The following is a 19,089-nucleotide window of genomic DNA, read 5'->3' on the forward strand; positions in this document are numbered from 1 at the left end:
GAAGGGTCCCTGAAAACAGGGGAGAGGAGGAACGGCTCCTCCTTCAGCCAGGTCAGAGGAAAGAGTTTGTTCCAGGAAAGGCTCATCTTTAACCCTGTAACTCTGGCCTGAGGGGAGGTCAAGGACCATGGTCATGCAAGGTGGGTTCTCTGCAGGCTTTAAAGAGGGAGCTCTAGCAAGTCTCCAGTGGGCAAAGGCAAACTGGAATGCCCAAAGGCTTATCACAACGTTGCCAAATTTTGATAGAACTGTAGAAAACACAGCCCTAATAAAAAGCCGCAGCACTACAAAGTTTGAAATTCTCAGTGTATTGGAGTTGCAGAAGTATTAAAAGAAACCCCAAAATCTTGACTCTCCTCTCCCCCCACAGATCTCTACTTTTCTCTAGCTGTTTTGTGGGTTTGGGACTTTTTCTATTCTCCTCAAACATGGCTAAGCCATTTTACTAAAATTAAAAAGAACAGAAAACAAAATACAGTCCAAGGCAGACACTGTACATGGAAAATGTCAATGTAAGAGATTTGCATTTAACAAAAGGCATCTGAATCAGACAGCAACATCAAATGATGGAAATACTGAGCAACCTACCCTCCCTCACCATCAAATTTGTCTCTTCGCTGAGAGCTATGTCCAGCAGAGGTTGCACAGGGAGTCACACGGCAGCAGGTTCCGATACCTGCTCATAATGCCATTCTGGTCAGCTTTTCAAAGCAAACGTTCAGCCAGATGTAAAGCCCAAAGTGTGACAGCTCCTAATATTGTTCTTGGCTATACTTGAAATAAAGGCAAAGAACATGGCTTTAAAAAAACTGAGCAGGATGCATGCCATTTTCAGTCTGGCAGTTACTTGAAGATTTGAGCTAGCACAAGAAAGAAGAAAAATTATGTAGACCAGAAATTTAGAAGAGGTAACAAAAGGGGAAGATGTCTGAAATGCAATAAACCTTTAAAAAAAAAGAGGGGGGAAAGGAAATTTGCAATATTTTTGTTCTGAAGAAGCAGCAGGGAGCTTCTGTTTAAATAATACACTTACACTGTGGAAATGCAAAAACTGAAATACTTCAGTTTGGTATTTAAATTGAGCAGCCCTTCTCTCCTGACAAATACAAGGGGTAGGGGAGAGATCACCCAGGAACAACCTAGAGAACATTCAGGCTTTTACCCTGATTTGTCTGCTGACTACACAAGAAGGCTAGAGAAGCTTCTCTTTAGCTGCTAGTCCGAGTACTCTCCAAATTGGCTCACTCCCTACTAGAAGCAAAATACTCATAGGAAAGCATGTACCTCACTGGAAAGGCAATTTAAAAGTTACTTTCAATAAAAGCAAAAAACCCCAAAAAACCAAAAGCAAACCCACAAGCCTCTGGTTCACAAGTGAAGAAGTCACTGCAGGAAGCAGAGCTCAGCAAGGCACAAATACCAACAGAAATCACCGCAATCCTGGATAATGGGCAGGCAAAACGCCCTCCACAGCTTCAGCAAGCAAGAGCAAACGCCCCCCAGTGCACCAACAGGACAGAGAGTGCTGGTAGCAACAGCAGCAATGAGCAGCACTGAACCACCGAGTTGTGGCACTTGAACTTTTAAAGTAGATGATTAGAGTGACCACTGACTAACCAAATGCGCTTTAAAATAATTGCTCTCTTGAATGTCTCTCCTACATCCCTATTCTGGAGTACGGGCAACTTCACCTGGGCTAAAATCCAAGACTAACATTTGTATTTGTAATCATTCGCAGACTTTACTTTTTGAAAAGCTGCACTATTTGCTGGACTATCTAAAATGAGTTACATTAATTAAAACAATCTTGAGTTTCAAATGGCCTTCAAACACTTTCATCATCCTAGTCAAGAGGTTAGTTCTTTTCTAAAACAACTGAACCTACACTCTTAAAACAAGCCAATAACCAGGAGAAGGAAAATAAAGGAAGTTAAAAAGGCAAGGCAATTCTTACTCGCTTGAAGAAAATACGAATAAAGAACTTAAGACAAAACTGCCTTTGTTCCGTTAGTGCTTACCTAGCTAGGCCAACACCTTAAAACACTGACTATACTTAACACAATACTTAAAATATTTGCTGTTTCAATATACCAAGTGCTTTATTTTACTGATTTTCAGTTAGTATCATACATTAAAAACTCCCTTAACTACCTGTAAATGCTTTACGTAGTCAATAAAAATATATTTATGCCTGAAAATTATTATATCTGATAACAATGGATTTTGGTTGAACAACTTTTCTTCTCTGAAGCTTTTAAAATGCATTATAAAACAGAAGAACCCGTGAGCTTAATAAAAAAAAAACACACAAAAAACAAACCAACTCACAACACAAAAACCCAAACAATCAAAAAGCAAACCCAAACAGTAATATTAAGTGTATGGGCTACTCCCTTTCCTTTAGGTGAGTATCTCCCTTTATATTGTTTTGTTAATGTAATACCAACCAAAATCAAAGTTGGAAAACAAGACACCTAATTGCTCCAGGATTCCTGGAACTCTGCCAGAATTCCTGACGCAAAAGTGCGTGCCCATGCTTTGTGGCATCAACTCAATAGACCCAAAGCTTCAGAAAACCTTCCACAGACACTGTGCTTAACTCCGCGAAACGCATCAGATGTACAACAGTTCCAGCGCTTTTAGGAAGCACCTGCATTAGGCAGTTCGTTCACACGTGCGCTGACAAAAAGGCCAAGAGTTCCAAACGCATGGCCACAAGTAAATCCGAGGTAAATCCAAGAGCTGTTCAACACACGGGCTAGCCCCTGGCCTTGCCGAACAGATGTGCAAGTCGCAACCATCTGTGTCTACCTGTGACACAGGCTCAAATTTACAGGCCCCCGTTCTGCACATATGCAACAAAATCCAAGGTCTCACAAGACCATCGGATTTCCAGGACGCACACAAATCGGCTACACTGTGCAGAATGAGACAGCCCAACCACCCGGCAAAAGGAAGAAGCAGTGTCGTGCCGTAGCCTCCCCGCCGGCAGAAGCAGCACCGTGCTCAGTCAGGGAAAACTCCTCTACTGCACGGGCTTTGGGCTGTGCTCCAGGCAACAGATAATTCTCCAGAAAATAATGGGAAAATATTTTAGAATTCTAATTCGACCTCAACAACATCTTCAGGGTGAGTTAAAGAACGGGGCCTGTAACGCTGGCTTTGCATGTAGCTCTGTGAAATCACTATTCCCATCAGTTCTGTCCAACGCTTCCTCCATCATTTCACAGTCTGCAGCCCGCATGTCTATCATAGCAGAAACTCTGAAGCAAAGTAATTAAGGGGTTTCAAGCTTTTTTTTTTTTGGCAACACTTTTCTAAGAAATTCATGCCAACATGAATAAAGAAAAAAACTCCTCCCACAAACTCTTAACTTACTCTTGCAGAGTTTCCACTCCTTTTTCCTTATATTGCAGCTCCTGCTTCATCTGTGCCAGTTCTCGTTTTAGCCTAGAAAGCTGAATATAACAAAATAATTTAAAGTAATAATATGTAACAAAAACTTCTATAATAAAAATAATTGTTTTTCAAATACAAAATCTTAAGTTACTTTTTGAAAAAGGTGATAATCTGTCTTGGTTTTTTGTTTTAAAATTTACATTAAAATAACACTATAGTTTGTGAGATATCATTAACACCAAATCAAACAGGCATCACAACATTTCCAAGTATCAATTTCCTCATCTATTCTACTGGTTTTCTACCTTCAATAGCTTACACTAACAGCTAGCATTTTCAATCCAAACGATTTTTCTGCTGCCCTTGCTGCAGATATCTCTCAATTGTCTACAACTCTTTAGTAAACTTAAAAAAAAAAAACAAACCCACAAAAAACCCCACTGAACATTCAAAGCTGTTAATTTTTTCAGTCAAGGAAATAAAATCACTGTCAACAGAACTGGTCTCTCTCCCAAAAATGGCAGCATAATTTTCTAGAGTTAATCTCATATTGTCCTGCTCTCTCAATCTTCCGCCAATTACCCTGATCCAACTAGCAAGCGTAAATCAAATGTGACAAAGCACTGATGACTCCAAAAACACACTTCTGTGGTTTTATGAAAATAGTTACCTGAGCAGCTTTGGCAGACCTTAGAAGAATGCTATCAGCATCACGTAGGGACAGCAAAGAGCGAGCTTCTTGTCCTCCAAAGCTGATAGAAAACTGACAGCAACGAGGGGAGGAGGATGCAGGGGACTAAAGATCAATCTGGGGGCTGGAGGTGTGTCAGCGTGTGGCGGCAAGGCCTAAGACTGAACTGAGAGCCCAAAGAGGGGAGGGGCAAGGATGGAAGAAAAAAGTTCTGTTCTCAAGCTATCAAAACTAGCACCATTTCTAAAATTTACCCAGAGTGCTCTTGATTTACACATGTATGTCACTGAGAAAACCATTACTAAAAAAATAAAATGATACTAAAAAAAAAAAAATCATATATATCCATGCACACATCAATTCTGTGAGCTCAAACCCCAGAGCTGGGAGCTTCACACCAGTCCTAGGGCTGCAATCCAGAACTGTCCCATCACCCTGCACGGCTCTCCCCTTCCCCTTGTGTCCTGCCACGTCCCTCAAAAATCATTGCACCAGCCCCCATCACACTCCTACACCCTCACCAACTCTTTCAACACTCATCAAAAGAACAATGAGAAAAACACATCACGGGTATCACGTACACAACCCCTTTGCAGTGCGTGGTTTTTTTCTATTACTTGAGACAAATCAATGCCTGTGCACACATTCAGATGGAAAGTTGTCCTATGCGCTTAGGAGACAGCTTTGTTTTAAGATGCATGAACCGAAAGCCATATAAGTGAAGACCTTGTTTATTTTCTTTTAATCTTATTACAATAAATAAGGCTTATTTTCTTGTTTAGAACATGCTGACATTCAGAGTATGTAAAACAAGCAAATGCCAGCCAGCATGTAGTAAACATATACAGACAGAATAAATGCCTTTGAAGGGTGGTGAACGGGATTTATTTTCAGAGGCGCTCATGTGAAAAGTGGTCACTACAACAAAAATGGAACACTATTCTGCAAAGACAACTACTTTTTATTTATTTTGTGAGCTGAGTGCCTGGCAAGTTAAATCTCATTTTATCCATTTATTAAAAGAAACATACAATTCAGAAATAAGTTCTAGAGCTTAAAATTATACACTGCTTTTTATAATCACTTACAACAGCTCTATCAATTTGTTTGAAACCAACTTGCAAGGTTTTAACTCTCCAATAAAGTAGCATGGGAGAAATTTAAGAAGTCAACTATTCTTCCTTCAACAAAGCCAGTACCGAAAGCATAATTCTAGTTTAAAAGTATATAAAAGTGGAACATTTTTATTACAAAACTGCCTTTCATTGCCAGAATGCTTGAACTACCCTCTCCTCATAGAGGAGCTCTGGCCAAATCAGGTAAAAAGCTCTATTTGGCCAACACGTCTACTGATTTGTGAACAGATTTCCAAATGAATGGCTAAATCTACAGTTCACTGAAATCCATGGAACCCCACTGAAAATGGGTAAATGGGAAAATATGAAGACAGTGGGTTTGAACTGCACTCAATCAAGAAAGAATTTGGCTAGAGATTGTTTATTACTTGTGGTAGATTGCACAGAAAAAGCCATTTCTGAAAGCTTGGCTGACTTCGCTTCTGACATCTGTGACAAAAATCTTTACGCTTGCAACATGGAAAAAGCATTACTTTGCAAGTCACTGAAATGCAGTAAATATAGCCATGTATTAACAACAGACCAGAACAGAAAAGCAGCTTTAATATTATAGTTTAAAAACCGCATGCAACATCCACTGTAAATGCTAAGGTAAAAGAAAACCACACGGTCCTCCCTTGCCAATGCTTAATTCATATTTTCACAAAATGAAAAAAGATTACTCACTCTGTCACGACGGCTGGCTATTTCTGCTTTAATCTGATATGGGTCATACTTGGTATTAGTTGAAAATCCAGAGAATGCTAAACAGATGGAAAACAGCACTTTACATCATTATTTTTTTTTCTTCTTTAATACACTTATTAAGATGTGGCACTATTGAATAGACCATTGCATTCATTCTTTGTATTACAAGTCTCTAGGTTTTGAAAAAAATTCTCTGTGCTAAAGTACAACTGAATAACTACCTTTGGCCAGCGTGAATTTCTTTTCTTGAACAACAACAATTGTATATAGCAGCACCACATAGTGCCTAAAAGCAACTAGATACTGTGACAGGACAGTGGCATTTACTGTTCCAAGTAATTTGTGTGACATTAATAATTGTTAATTGCTTCTCAGGTGTGCTGAATTAAAAGTATGATAGGGACTAAAGTAACAAAACTATCTGCAGAATAAAATGCAATCAGCTACAGAGAGAAGCCGCGTCTTAAAGCAACAGCACAGGGAATCGATGTGCAGACAAAACTTTGGCAAGCGAGCTCTTAATGCAGCACTTCTAGGGTGAGGCAAAGATTTTGAGCCGTGGCATTACAAGCTAAAACCAAGACAGATGAAGTAAAGGTCCCAGAGGACAGGCTGGGCAAGATCAACCATGATTTATTGAGTGAGCCAGTGATGGCAGCTCTGGCCCACTGAAAAATGCCTGGTGTGTGAGAGGATGGGGTTGTGCTGTGAGCCTTACCATCCTTCCGTAGACCTGAAGGCTGCGGCTTTGAAACCCACAACCACGTCTGCGTTGCAGGGAGCCTCCCGACGCTCCAAAGAACACTGCAACACCAAGGTCACACCAAGCGTGAAGGAACTCGCCCAAACGAGTAGTCACGCTTGGACTAATTCTCTAAATCCAGGATTTTCTGTGGAATGTTATTTATTTTTATTTTTTTAAAGCAGTGCTGATCGCAACTGAGTCACAAAACTGCTGCAAGGGCACCTCCCTGCCAGCCCACGCCGGGTGAGCTCACCCCACCTCCCACTCATGAGCGCAGGACACCGCGTTGATGGCAGCGCCCACAAGAGCACAGAGGAGGAAAACACGTGGTGAAGTTTTAGTTCCTTCAACACAACAGATTGAAACGAGTGGCGGTGGAGGCAGGAATATTTGCAATAGAAGAACCCAACTTCAGGCATCTAACTGTGTGTTAATTAGGAACCTGAGATTTCTGTACAACAAGTGCAGAAGCTATCATCCCAGAGTGGAGAGGAGGGGTCAAACTGAGAAAAACAAGTGGAGAAAGCCTCATGGAATCTTGAAATGACAACATGATTAATCCCCAGAAGGACTTTTTTTTTTTTAATACATCATCTGTCTAATCAGTCCATCTCATTTTCTCAAAACAGATGCATATGACTTTAAATCAATATAAAATATATTAACATGTCTGTAGAAAATTATTTAACTCAAAACAAGTGAAAGACTTTAAATGATTTACAGTATCACATTATCAATTCCACAAGTATTTGCATACATGCTACAGATAACCTCCAATTCTGTCATTTTCAGTCATATTTTGTTGCTGTTTTAAGTAATTTGTTTTTCCAAGTATATTATCATCTTCAACAGAAATTTCTTTCTGTATATTCACCTGAAGTAATTCAACAAAATATCCCACAGAACTACAACAATTTTTCAAAAACTAAAAAGCCCAAGCTCCTAGAAAAGTATTGTAATAAATGTGTATTTAGATTCTATAATCTAAAAAAATACGGATGATGCTATTTTTTAACCTATTCTAAGTCTTTAAACAGTAGTTAAACACTCTTTAAACAATTTCTTTCTTAAAATTTACTGCTTAAGAAAAAAAAATCTTTCTTAGTAATTCTTAAGAAAGTTGAATATAAAGGGGAGAGATACGATTTGTCACAACTGTTCAGTTACATCACAAACTAGATCACAGAATACATATATTTAAACTAAACAAAAAGATTAAATAATCCCAGTTTAACAGTAAAAGAACATTTAGTAAAGACCATGTGGGACACTTCAGCCCTAGAAAAAAATTTATTTAGGATTTTGGCATACATGTGAATTACCTTGGACTAATAAATGTCACCAGATTTATTCGGACACCTGCCCAACATGCCCCTCTCCCCAGGCAGGTTTCTTGAACATTTTCAGAAAGGGCTCAGCAGAGCTTCCCGTACTTATCAAGTACCTGGCATTCACCAGCAAAACTTGCAGTTAAACAAGGGCTGTCCGCTCTGAAAGGCCACCAGTGCGGTGAAACTGCGCTGCCTTACCACGTGGCTGGAGGGTGCGTGGTTTTTTGATACACTTCTTTCAACTAGACTGTTTTGACTCTTCAGGAAAAAGACACCTCTGCCTGTTGCACCAGCCGACGGCCACAGCAGTGGTCTAACAACTTCAGGGTGGAGAAAAAAAGTTTATCATCTACTCCAAGCTACCAGAGACATCTGAAGAATAAAAAGTGTGGGAAATCAGGGCTCTGGAACCCACACCACCAGCATTAGGATTAGAGGCTGGCATTCAAGAATGAGGTGCACTAATCATAGAATCTAAGAATCATTTTGTTGGAAAAGACCTTTAACGTCAAGTCCAACTGCTACCTAACTCTACCAGGCCTGCTTCTAAACAACGTCCCCGAGCATCATATCTTTGAAACACATGCAAGGATGGCAATTCAGCCACTTCCCTGGGCAGCTAGTCTTTGATAACTCTTTCAGTGCAGAAGTTTTTCTTAATGTCTAACTTAAACCTCCCCTGGTGTAACTTGAGGCCATTTCCTCTTGTCTCTTCACTTGTAACTTAAAACACTGCTTCCCACTTCATGGTCAGAGGTACTCTTGACCACAACACCTTGTCCCCAACTCTTTTTAAAGCTGATAAACTGACCATGGATCCACAGAAGGCTTCCCCTAAGCTCATGGTCCTCCTCCCTGTGTTGAGGGTGGAATGATCTACAAATTTACAAGTGCAAGTAGGTGGCTGGTCCAGCAACATTCAGTCTTATCTTGCATGAAGGACCACTATGGCTAGCTGTGAGATGGCTAGAGATGCAAGCTGAGATATAGCCCCATTTAATGGTAAAATGTCATGGTCTAATAGACCTAACATAAGTCCCTGAACAGCAGAGTCAAAGGATAGTGCCTCACTTCTGTAGTAAGGATCTTCATTCAGAGGAGAACCAGGTGATGGAAACACTTCACACTGTTTCTTACATAACATGTTATCAGAGGCAAGTAGGTAAATCAAGAAAAGACTAGTAAACTCACAGCTAGCATAAGAACGACTGTCATCTTCACACATTTTGTGCAACTGTTGATATTCTTCCTGGGCTAGTTCAAAACGCTGCTGCTTTATTTGGTAAATCTCTTTCTTGGCATTGAGTGCCTCCTGGGCAACTATTAAATATTCTTTTAGCATGCGTTCCTGCTCCCTTCTCCATTGCTCCCTTGGGTCCTCAATTTGTGTGAGCTCTAAGGAGAAAAGCAAAAAAAAAAAAAAATTAAGCTAAACCGCTATGTCTCACAAAGCACAAATTAATTTCTTAAGGTCAATTCTCAACTAGCACAACCTAACATTCCAGTGCTCAAAATCACTCCAGACTGTGCGAGAAGGAAGGAAGGATACAGAGTGGAAGAGAACAGGAAAAGCCCTTTCAAACATAAAAGGCATTTAAATTTAATTCTTTTCTTTACAAACCAGAGCAAATCCAAAGGAAGCAGTGTCTTGGCTCTTATCTTCCCTTGTAACCTACTTGAATATTCTGAGAACTGCCCTAAAAATGTAAGAGCAAAAAGCATCTCGATACTTAAGCCATAACACCATAAATGGTTGGAACAACCTGAAAATACGACATACGACTTCACAGGTATAACATCCTGAAATGTCAGTGACTACACCTGTGTAATTAAGAAGAATAAGGTTATTCAACAGAAAAGTTAGCATTGTAATCTCAAACTCATAAAAGCATTTAAATTGCTTCTTTTTTCGTCTTAAGAAACAGTATTCTCTTGCTTTCCCTTTCCAGGGCTTAAAACAGTTTGTATTCAAGGATTTATCAAAAATAGGTCGCTAGTATAAAATCCTTCAAGTACATACTGATTTTCAAAGTTATTACCATACAGCAATCTCTTTGTCAAGAAATCTGAGGAAGGCACATGCACTAAAATCCTAAAAAATTATTGGTTCAGTTGTTTTCTTTTTGTTGTGATGCTCAAGCTAGCAAATATGTTTCACATGACGATGTCCATGTAAATCGTACTTTCAGGTGAACGTTCATTTCTGCTCTTTAAGGCTCTACCAATAAGACATTGCTGCAGATTCAGTGTCACTGTTTAAAGCAGCGGCAGAACCTGCTGCCCTGTCAGGAGGTAAGCACCTAGTAATTTTTTCCAAACTTTGTTGTTGACGAGAGATGAAAGCCAGTTATGTTTTCTATTAATCTTGTGTGCATAACTCCTTATGCTGGTGTCAGTGATGAAGTAAGAAACTATAAAAGACTGAGCCCAACACATTAAAAATTCTCATGGTGTCAAGGCCATGCTAGCAGCTCTACTGTTTGAGAGCCATCTGAAATGTATATAAACAAAAACAAGAAGCTCATCTATGAACAGTACTTCCACGAGAATTGTGTTATTTGGTTCCTAACAACCTTTTCTCTCAACAGCTGTAACTATTCTCACCCTACAACTCCTCACATTGCAACAGCATAAAGACTGTGCCTATAGTTCTACAATTTCTCCCCATACTCCAGGGACCCTCGAATCCCAGCCTCACCGGCTGGCTCCAATGTCCCCAAACTACCTCTACAGCCCAGGACATCCTGTTGTGGTTGTGGTTTGTTCCAGTCTCCATAAACCCTTCTCTGCATGCAGGGCAAGCAGAAGTAGTTCAGAGCAGTTCATACTGCAGCCTGTCCTTCACCAAGGGCACAACAATTTGCAATCCTATCTCCCCTAAGTATTCCTGAAATCTGTGCAAATTTGATATTCCTAAAACTGCTAGCCCCTACGGAAACTATGCGGAAATCAATAAATACTTACAGGACAGAAAAGCTGGATCCCAGTAAGTGCCTCTTTGTGGATAGGAAATTATTGTTTCTAATCTCAGTAAACAGCAAAGGCTAAAACATTATGTTGTATCACACCTTAAGCTTCCGAGATCCTTATACTACAGGGCACTGCATCTCTTACCAGATTATTTCAGATGCCTTCTCAAAAGCCAGCAGTCGTTATGTTCTCTCTTCTTTTGTAAAGTACAGAGGCTTCGCTTTGCCCTGGATTTCTACATGAGTTTGCCACGTAACAACATAAAGCTATGTTGAATGATAAAATTCACTTCCTCCATTTCTTTATAACCATTTTTAAAAATATATATAGAAAATACTACAGTAAGTCCAGAACAGTCCCAGACAAATGCACAGAATATATTATTCCCTCACTGGGGAATGCCCAACTGGTTAAAGGAGACTTCAAAGGCTCCCAAGACTCCAAGGAGGAGGGAAAGGAATTCTGCGGCTGGCAGCCGCCAAGATTTCTAAGCAATGGTTGGAGAAGAGCCAAGAGCAGCTTAGTAAGGGTGTCAACAAAGTACTGAATTTAAAGAACAAGATGGAGATCAGGGTTGGAAGTACTATTGAGATTTACAGAAGATTCCTCTGTTCCTGGGGTTTTTCAATATAAACGGAACGTTATTGCCTAGAAATCCTTTTATTACTTTCTGGGTAAACAAACATAGCAAGAGGCTTGGAAAAAAATCAGATGTATTACTGTTCTCTTTTAAAAGGTGCAAGGGAAAAAAGTTTGAGATGGTGCACAAAGCGTGAGAGGTCTCTGGTAAGCACAACTTTAGAAAGACTCTCTTTGAATTACCCCTTGCATTTTCTCACAGCGCTTCTTGAAAGCAAAGCACTTCTAACCACTTTGTCAATTAACATAGAACTCCAATGCTGTATAAAGCATGTGACCCAGTCAAAACGCCACAAAAGGCAGTCCAAATGTTTTCATGTGGAAGTTGCCATTCGAAGTATTTTAGACACAGTTCAGAATACAGTGTAAGGGACTCATTTCGGAAAAAAAGTATCTTCTTAGTTCCTACATCATCTCTGCCACTTGCCTGACACCGTCTTATGATGCACTTGACTGCCTACTCATTAGTTCTCACTTCTACAAAGGAGGTTAATGAAGTCTTGATCAGAACCTTTATATGCACAGTTTAAAAGAAGACCAAGTATTCTACTAATTTTTTAGTAACGATTATTCAGCTATAATATCAAATCTCTCTTTCTTCTGAATATAAATCTTCCTTGTATATGCAAGCACTGTATTAGCCTAAGGGTGACAAACCCATTTTGCTGTGACGGTTGAATTACCATTTAGGATAATATCTGTGGGCTGCAAGTAATTAGTTATCATGAAAGAGACAAATTTTGCAACCTTGTTAATTGCAGAACGATTCCTTTCACTCAGTTCAGTACTGGCCCTATGAAGTTTCCATCCCTCTGTTCATATACTACCTTGATTTTATTCCTAGTATGTTTTACTTTCCCAGACCCATTTATACTAATCTTCTCTTTCTGTGCCTTCCATGAAGCATTTGGGAATTCAACTGCTCTTTGCAAAGATTCTCTTCTACAGTTTTTTTCCTCTGAATTTGAACAGGAACAAACTATGAGCCAGATCTGACATGCCTACAATGATTAATATCCTTTCTGTAAGTTCAAACTTGATGTCTGTGGTAAAGCAGCTAATAACAAACGCAAAAAGCAGCGATTTCTTTTGCATGCAATGGTGATTGTTATTCCTATCAAAGATCCCTAAGGGTAGGATGCTTTAGCAGCTGTTTTCAGTCACAGGGTTGCAATAAAAGTTCATGTTCCACATAGTATCTGTAGGGCCTTTTACAAAGTTCAAGGCAAAAAAAAAGGATTTGCCAATATCCTTATTTATATTTTATTTTTAGTTCATGTATTCATGCACATGTTGGTACAAATGTTGGTGCAAGTGCACTCCATTACTGTACTCTGACTTGAACATTAAAGTTACCATGACAATTACAACAGCAATCATTAAGCTACTACTTTTAAGCATAGTTATTGCAAGAATTTTCCAACAGTCTGCATTTATTGCCTTTCAATTGTCTCAGTGATCTATCCTTGTGATCAGTGGTGCATTAACAGCTTTTTAAAGTTTACTATTTAATTTGTGATTTTTGTTACTTTCACAACAAATAGGTACCTATGTGGGTCAAACATTATCACAGGAACATTTGTTACTCTGTTGCTGGGTTTTTTTGGTTTTGTTTTGTTTTGTTTTTTAAAATAAGTAATTGTGAAACCACAATACAAAAGTAATTCCAGTGATGGCAGGAAGCCAAAAACTATCCCTACATCTTCATTTTTAAACTGACTAGATTTCAAGTAGATAGTATTGAGGTTGTTTTTACAGATTATACTATTTGCTATTGCTATGACAGACCATGTAACTACCTACTTTTCTCCCCCCAGCTGCCAATTCCCACAAATACTGAAAGCATTCATTCATTGGTGATAAGAAGCTTAATGATAGAAGCACAACAGTAACAACAGTAGTATTACAAAGCTGTAAAGATAAGACTTTTTTTTAGAAGCAGATCTGGCAAATGTGTCAGACAGTGCCGATACAAAGCTCAGCAACAGACCAAAAAGGAAAACATCGGAAATTTCTCCCTCTTAGGTTTCCAGAAGAGACACCTGCTGTCTTTTTGATAGAACTTTGTACTGTATTAAAGCACTAAACATATATTGCTTAAGACAGGATGTGATTATTTTTTCATTAGAAGCACTGTGAAATAAATCAGAATGCATTTTGTTTTTCAATATTGAAGAGTGAACTATGGATGACTGGAAAAATAGGAAATACCAGAGTATACCAGAAAAATCTTAACTGACATATAATGAAAAGCAGCAACAGAATTACTGATACTGCACAGGATAACAAAGCAAAACAAAACAGTTTTATACACTGTAACTCAAACACAGGTTGTAAAATTCTTACAAATGGAAGAAGGATTGTTTCCCCTTTTGAAAGATGAGAAAACAAGATACTGTAAGAAATTATCTGCATATATTTTCTCACTGTAGCATGAGGTGCAGAAACAGTATCAGAAACAAAGTTATTGCCATCGGTTAACATCAGCTTGCTAGGATTTCTCCAAATGATACATCTACTCACGATTTATGTGGTCCATATAATAAACTCCAATCTGTTGATCGTAAACAGTTTCCCATCCTAAAGGAAGCTCATCACCAACACAGTCAGCAAATGTCAATGGCTTTGTAATCCTGTAAAAATAAAAACAGCACAGATACAAAAGATGCAGAGTTTACAGCGCAATGACTGTTTATTACATGTTTTGAAAATAATCCCATCATTTGATCACAAACTAGTTATGCTCCTTAGGAATGTGCTAATAATTACAAACATAGAGTTGCAAAATAAAGTTTCATTTAAATATGCTGACAGATACTCCCCAAACAGGTAAGACAAGCTTCTCCCCTCAAGTTTCTATGTTTAACAGTTTAATTACAATGGCATGCAGTTCTGCCAGTTTTTCTCTCGTATTGCAAAGAACACAAATGTTCACCACTGCTAAAAATTACTAGAAGCTTTATGGGCTTTATTAAGGTGTCAAAGCACTGTAATTGTTTTCCCTTAAAAAATAAAATTTAAGAAAGCACTATATAATAGATTTCTCCTGTTTTCAATTATACATTTCCAACTATTAATGATATTCTCTTGGTCCAGAGACCTCCAAATTACTTCCCCTCCCTCAGAAAGCAGAGAGGCAAACAAATGTCTCTAAAGAATTCTGAAGTCATAAGAGCAGAAATAGGGACAATTAAGTAACAGCATTACTATCTAGCAGCTACCACACCCCTTGCTAAGCAAGCTCTTGATAGATCAGCAGGTAACAGAAAGCCAAAGAACGGTTTCAGTATTGACAGGAATGTCGAAAATACTGGGTTACAAATTCTTGAGACTCTAAATCAACACTGTTCCAAAACATCAAGGTATATAAAAAAAGCTAGGAAGAACGAATGATGCAAATAAAAAATCCTTCATATTCAGTTGAATCGTACCTATTTCGCAAATCTTCATTAGAATTCTTACTTAATCCCTAAGATTATGTTTTCCCCTAGAAGCTGCCATAAAATTCCTTTACAAAAAAGCTATTAATACCATCATTTGCTTTTGTGACATTTGTAATACCTAGAATAATGGCATCTCTACAATGATTAAATGCATACATGAATTGAGGGGCTGACTTCAGTCCAGTGTAATTATGGCATAATGCTGTTTAGTGTAAAATGGAAATCCTGTTCCTATGTTGTATAACCCTGTCACCAGATTTTGGACTATGCTCACAAATATACAGTGGAACAGAGAGATCAGTGGGATTTGTAATTGCACTTCATCCAGCAACACCTGTACAAACCAGCAACTTGGTCCGAAGTAAAGCATGCCCATCACTGGAGCAGAAGTCCTTCCCCATCCCAAAGCAAAATCAACCAGAAGAATCTCACATACAGCTACATTCTAGCTATTTCAGTGGCCCAGTAAGCACACCAGTCAACCAGTAACACAAAGCGCATCGTTTCGCAAACAGCACGCATAAAAAATGCATTTACCAGCCTCCTAGAAGTATTTTAGTATTCTTGAGATTCAAGTGTCTGAAATTAACTGCAGTAGAATAAAAAACAGAAATATATCCTCTCTAGCTCAAATGCAATGTTTGAACAGCTCTGTACAACAGTTATTTAGGTCAAACAATAAAGAGCTTGATCATATACTATGGATTCTCAAACTGTATAAGCAGTTTAATAAGATGAAGATGTACATAAACTTGTGCATCACTATTTCAAGTAAAAATTTGCCATTATAGACAATTACATAGTTTACATCACGGAATCATGACAAGCCAAAGCTGCTGTATTCAAGGAAAAAAAAAAATGTTAATATGGGCTGGCATATGCATTCTGACAACAATTCATCTAGCAGTCAGGCAGACCAAATATTGCCAGAATACCTCTCATCTCCTTGGAATTCAGTCAAATATTAAAAATATTACATGTAGCATTTTTTCTTCAACATTACAGTTTTGTTCTGAAGACACTGTGTTTACAATTTCTCAAAGTAGTCTAGACATTGGCCCCTAAATTACCACACTATAGACAAGATTTGCTTTGCAATGAGTTAAGAGACATGCTTGCCTGTTATACAAACACACTTTCACCCTTTTTCATAAATAAAACCTGCACACGATACTCTAAACTTTCACGCTACAAGAGCTTTAATTCAACACTCTCTGTGATCCCACCAGGGCTCAGACTTCCAGGACAAGGACAACGCTCATTTGCTGGAAAAGGGAGACTGAAGCAAGCTAGTGCATCTGGTCTGACCAGTTTTCATTCCAGTGTTATAAACCTCTATGAACAGTTTAATTAGTGTTTTTGGAGGAAGTCTTGTATGAAGGACACACAAAAAACAATCTTCCAGATACTCAGACCATTATAAACCTAATGTTGTTCATTTTAAATCGTACTCAAAGTTGCTCCAAATTGGATTCCCCTCATACAAAAAGCATCATGTCACCTTGATTCTCAATTCAGTGACTTTTATACGTATGCAGCTCAAACTTTCTTCATTGAGTTCACCCAGGTGAAAAATATGCAAAACAAACTAGAAACTGGAAGCTTCTCCCCATGTTTTGCACTGGTTTAACTAAGTCAACTGAAAAAATACATCTCTGGTTTAACCAGCACAAGTCTGAGGACAAGATTTTTTTTTTTCCCCAGTTAAGGAAACCAAGGGTTTCCAGAATAACAAAAGACAAAACAGAACAGGTGCTGCTATGGATATTGGAGGTCAGCTACAAGTTACAGCAGTAGATTGCCGAATTAAGCATATTCTGGAAATACCACTTTACCCTCTGGGTTTTTTTAATTAGCTAAAGCACTGTAAAATAGGACAGGTCTTATATGCTTCTACATAAAGAAACGTACAAGGTACAAGTACATCTGCTAAAACATTTCAAAATATAAAAGACAAAAAAAAAGTTCCAAAGCATTATAAAGAAAAACATAGAATAAAAATGCTGCCATCTTTAATTAAATAAAAAACAGGGCTGCCCTCAATTATGCTCTTCACAGTAGGAAAAAAAAACTAGGGCATTTTATCTGTCACCAGTGATTATCTCCTGTCCCATCCATGACAACTGACAGACGTTAGTAAGAACATGCTGAACTTCCAGTTGAGGACAGAAATCTTCTGGGACCAGTTTACAATGCTAACTGGTTGCACCCAGTAGATCTACAGCCCAAGTACAAGTGACAGTCACCCATGCTGGCAAATTTTGCTTCTATCCAAGAGCCAACATTTACTTCAAATTAACTGATTCGATGATTCATAGAATCATAGAATGGCCTAGGCCGGAAGGGACCTTAGAGATCATTTAATCCAACCTCCCTATCATGTGTAGGGATTCTTTATTATCTTGAAACATCTATCCTTTCCAAAACCAATGATGTTCTCTCATTAGGCATCCAATCTTTTGTGACTCTGAAACCCTTCAAAAGGAATTACCCCCCACCCCCACCCCCCGAAGTTCCGGGCGGGCTAGGGGGGCGGCTCCCACCATTTTTCCCATCGTTAACCCATGATTACCCACTGACAAAAGCACCTGCCCCTGGAGTCAACAAGAAATGAAAATACCTTCCAACCGGTTTCAACAGATGAAAATAGAATTACATATTTTTGGTTACATATTGTAACCCAAGACACTCCTCCTTGCATACTTATTTCATATCTTTATCCACTATCCATAGACAGAAGGATTCCAGAATATATTACTACAGCTTTCTGAATATGCAGCAGCAACATGCACTTCTTGAATGCATCAGTTCATGGTGGGAAGGGAAGAATACAGCAGAAGATAATGGGCTAAATACCATTTTAGATAAATTACTGCAAAACTGCTCTCAGCTTTCGTGTACTTTGTTAAAAGAATCTAATTTCAACCTCCCAAGAAACCCACAGAAAACCACAATCTTTAAATAATAAAGGAATACTTTTGGATTCAAAGAAAAGGCATACTTTCAACTCTCAAAAATATAGTTTAACCGATAGCATGGGACAGCAATTCCATTGTCATGGATTTTGAAAAACAGAACCAGATCACTGAAAACACAAGGCATCAGAAAATATTAGGTAAGATCCTCAGCCTTCCCATGGCCATGACACCACATCACAGGGCCCTAGCTGCTTGAAATCCCCAGGTCTAATTGAGAAAAACTTCCTCTGTGAGGAACAAAATTAAGAAAAACAGAGCCTGTTTTTGCAAGATCTTGAACAGGAAATCGAAAAAGTGTTTCCAAAGTTGAAACGCAGCTTCAAGCTAGCTGCCATCTCCTAGACAATGTCTAGATGCCTAAACTACATCCAGGGTCACCTCATCTTCTAAAGTACGCCTGGATTAAAAGGAAAGCACTAACCATGAGGGCCAATTATGAAGAAGAACTACCAAGTTCTGAAGAAAAGCCACCATTTGCAGCCGAGACTGAGGCAGGGTTCAAGAACTGCCAACAGAGCTTTTATTTTTGGTTTTGATTTTGCTCAGGTCTAATGGCAGAGGAAAAAAATGTCTAATAAAATTTGATATTCCACAACAGAAAACTAGGAGAAACATTCTTTTAAATCTGATCTCAAGTCTGAATACCAGTCTAGTGGGATAGACGGGTTTGCCTGACAAATGTGAATTACAGACTAGGAAACTGCATTAATTCACATTAAGGATGTGAAAAATACCAAGGAATTTAAAATTGAGTAACAGTATAACTAGAAAAGAATTAAACACTCTGATAAATCCAGCAATATTTATTCAAAGTGAAGTACTAATGTCAAGTATATTACTGAAGCATCAGAAGGCAACAAAGAGACAAGGCAAAATGAGAAATCATGCACACGCTCAACAACTTTCGGCCAGACATTTTTTCTTAACCACCTTTCAAACATGAATTTAAGTTACAGACATTGTTATAAAATTCAGCTAATCCTCTTGTCTTGCATTATGGCTCTTATTTCTTCCAACAACACAGGGAAAAAAAAAAAAGAAAAAAAACCACCAAGAAATTGAGCAGGAAT

General features: G+C 38.6%; 1 protein-coding gene across 1 annotated transcript in view; it reads right to left on the bottom strand.

Moving 5' to 3' along the window:
• The window catches only part of LOC104275217 (protein WWC3-like), a gene marked incomplete at its 3' end in the record, with an annotated part of 25,672 nt that extends 10,130 nt beyond the window's left edge, over positions 1 to 15,542 (bottom strand). The window contains exons 1-5 of the mRNA XM_009871136.1: positions 15,517 to 15,542; positions 14,122 to 14,231; positions 9,181 to 9,384; positions 5,893 to 5,969; positions 3,379 to 3,458 (exon numbers count right to left, since the gene is read on the bottom strand). Coding sequence (XP_009869438.1) covers positions 3,379 to 3,458; positions 5,893 to 5,969; positions 9,181 to 9,384; positions 14,122 to 14,231; positions 15,517 to 15,542 — 497 coding nt within the window. The remainder of the gene's footprint in view (positions 1 to 3,378; positions 3,459 to 5,892; positions 5,970 to 9,180; positions 9,385 to 14,121; positions 14,232 to 15,516) is intronic.
• Between the last annotated feature and the right edge of the window lie 3,547 nt (positions 15,543 to 19,089).

Source organism: Apaloderma vittatum, unplaced genomic scaffold (genome assembly GCF_000703405.1).
Source record: "Apaloderma vittatum isolate BGI_N311 unplaced genomic scaffold, ASM70340v1 scaffold9680, whole genome shotgun sequence".
NCBI classification, from domain to species: Eukaryota; Metazoa; Chordata; class Aves; order Trogoniformes; family Trogonidae; genus Apaloderma; species Apaloderma vittatum.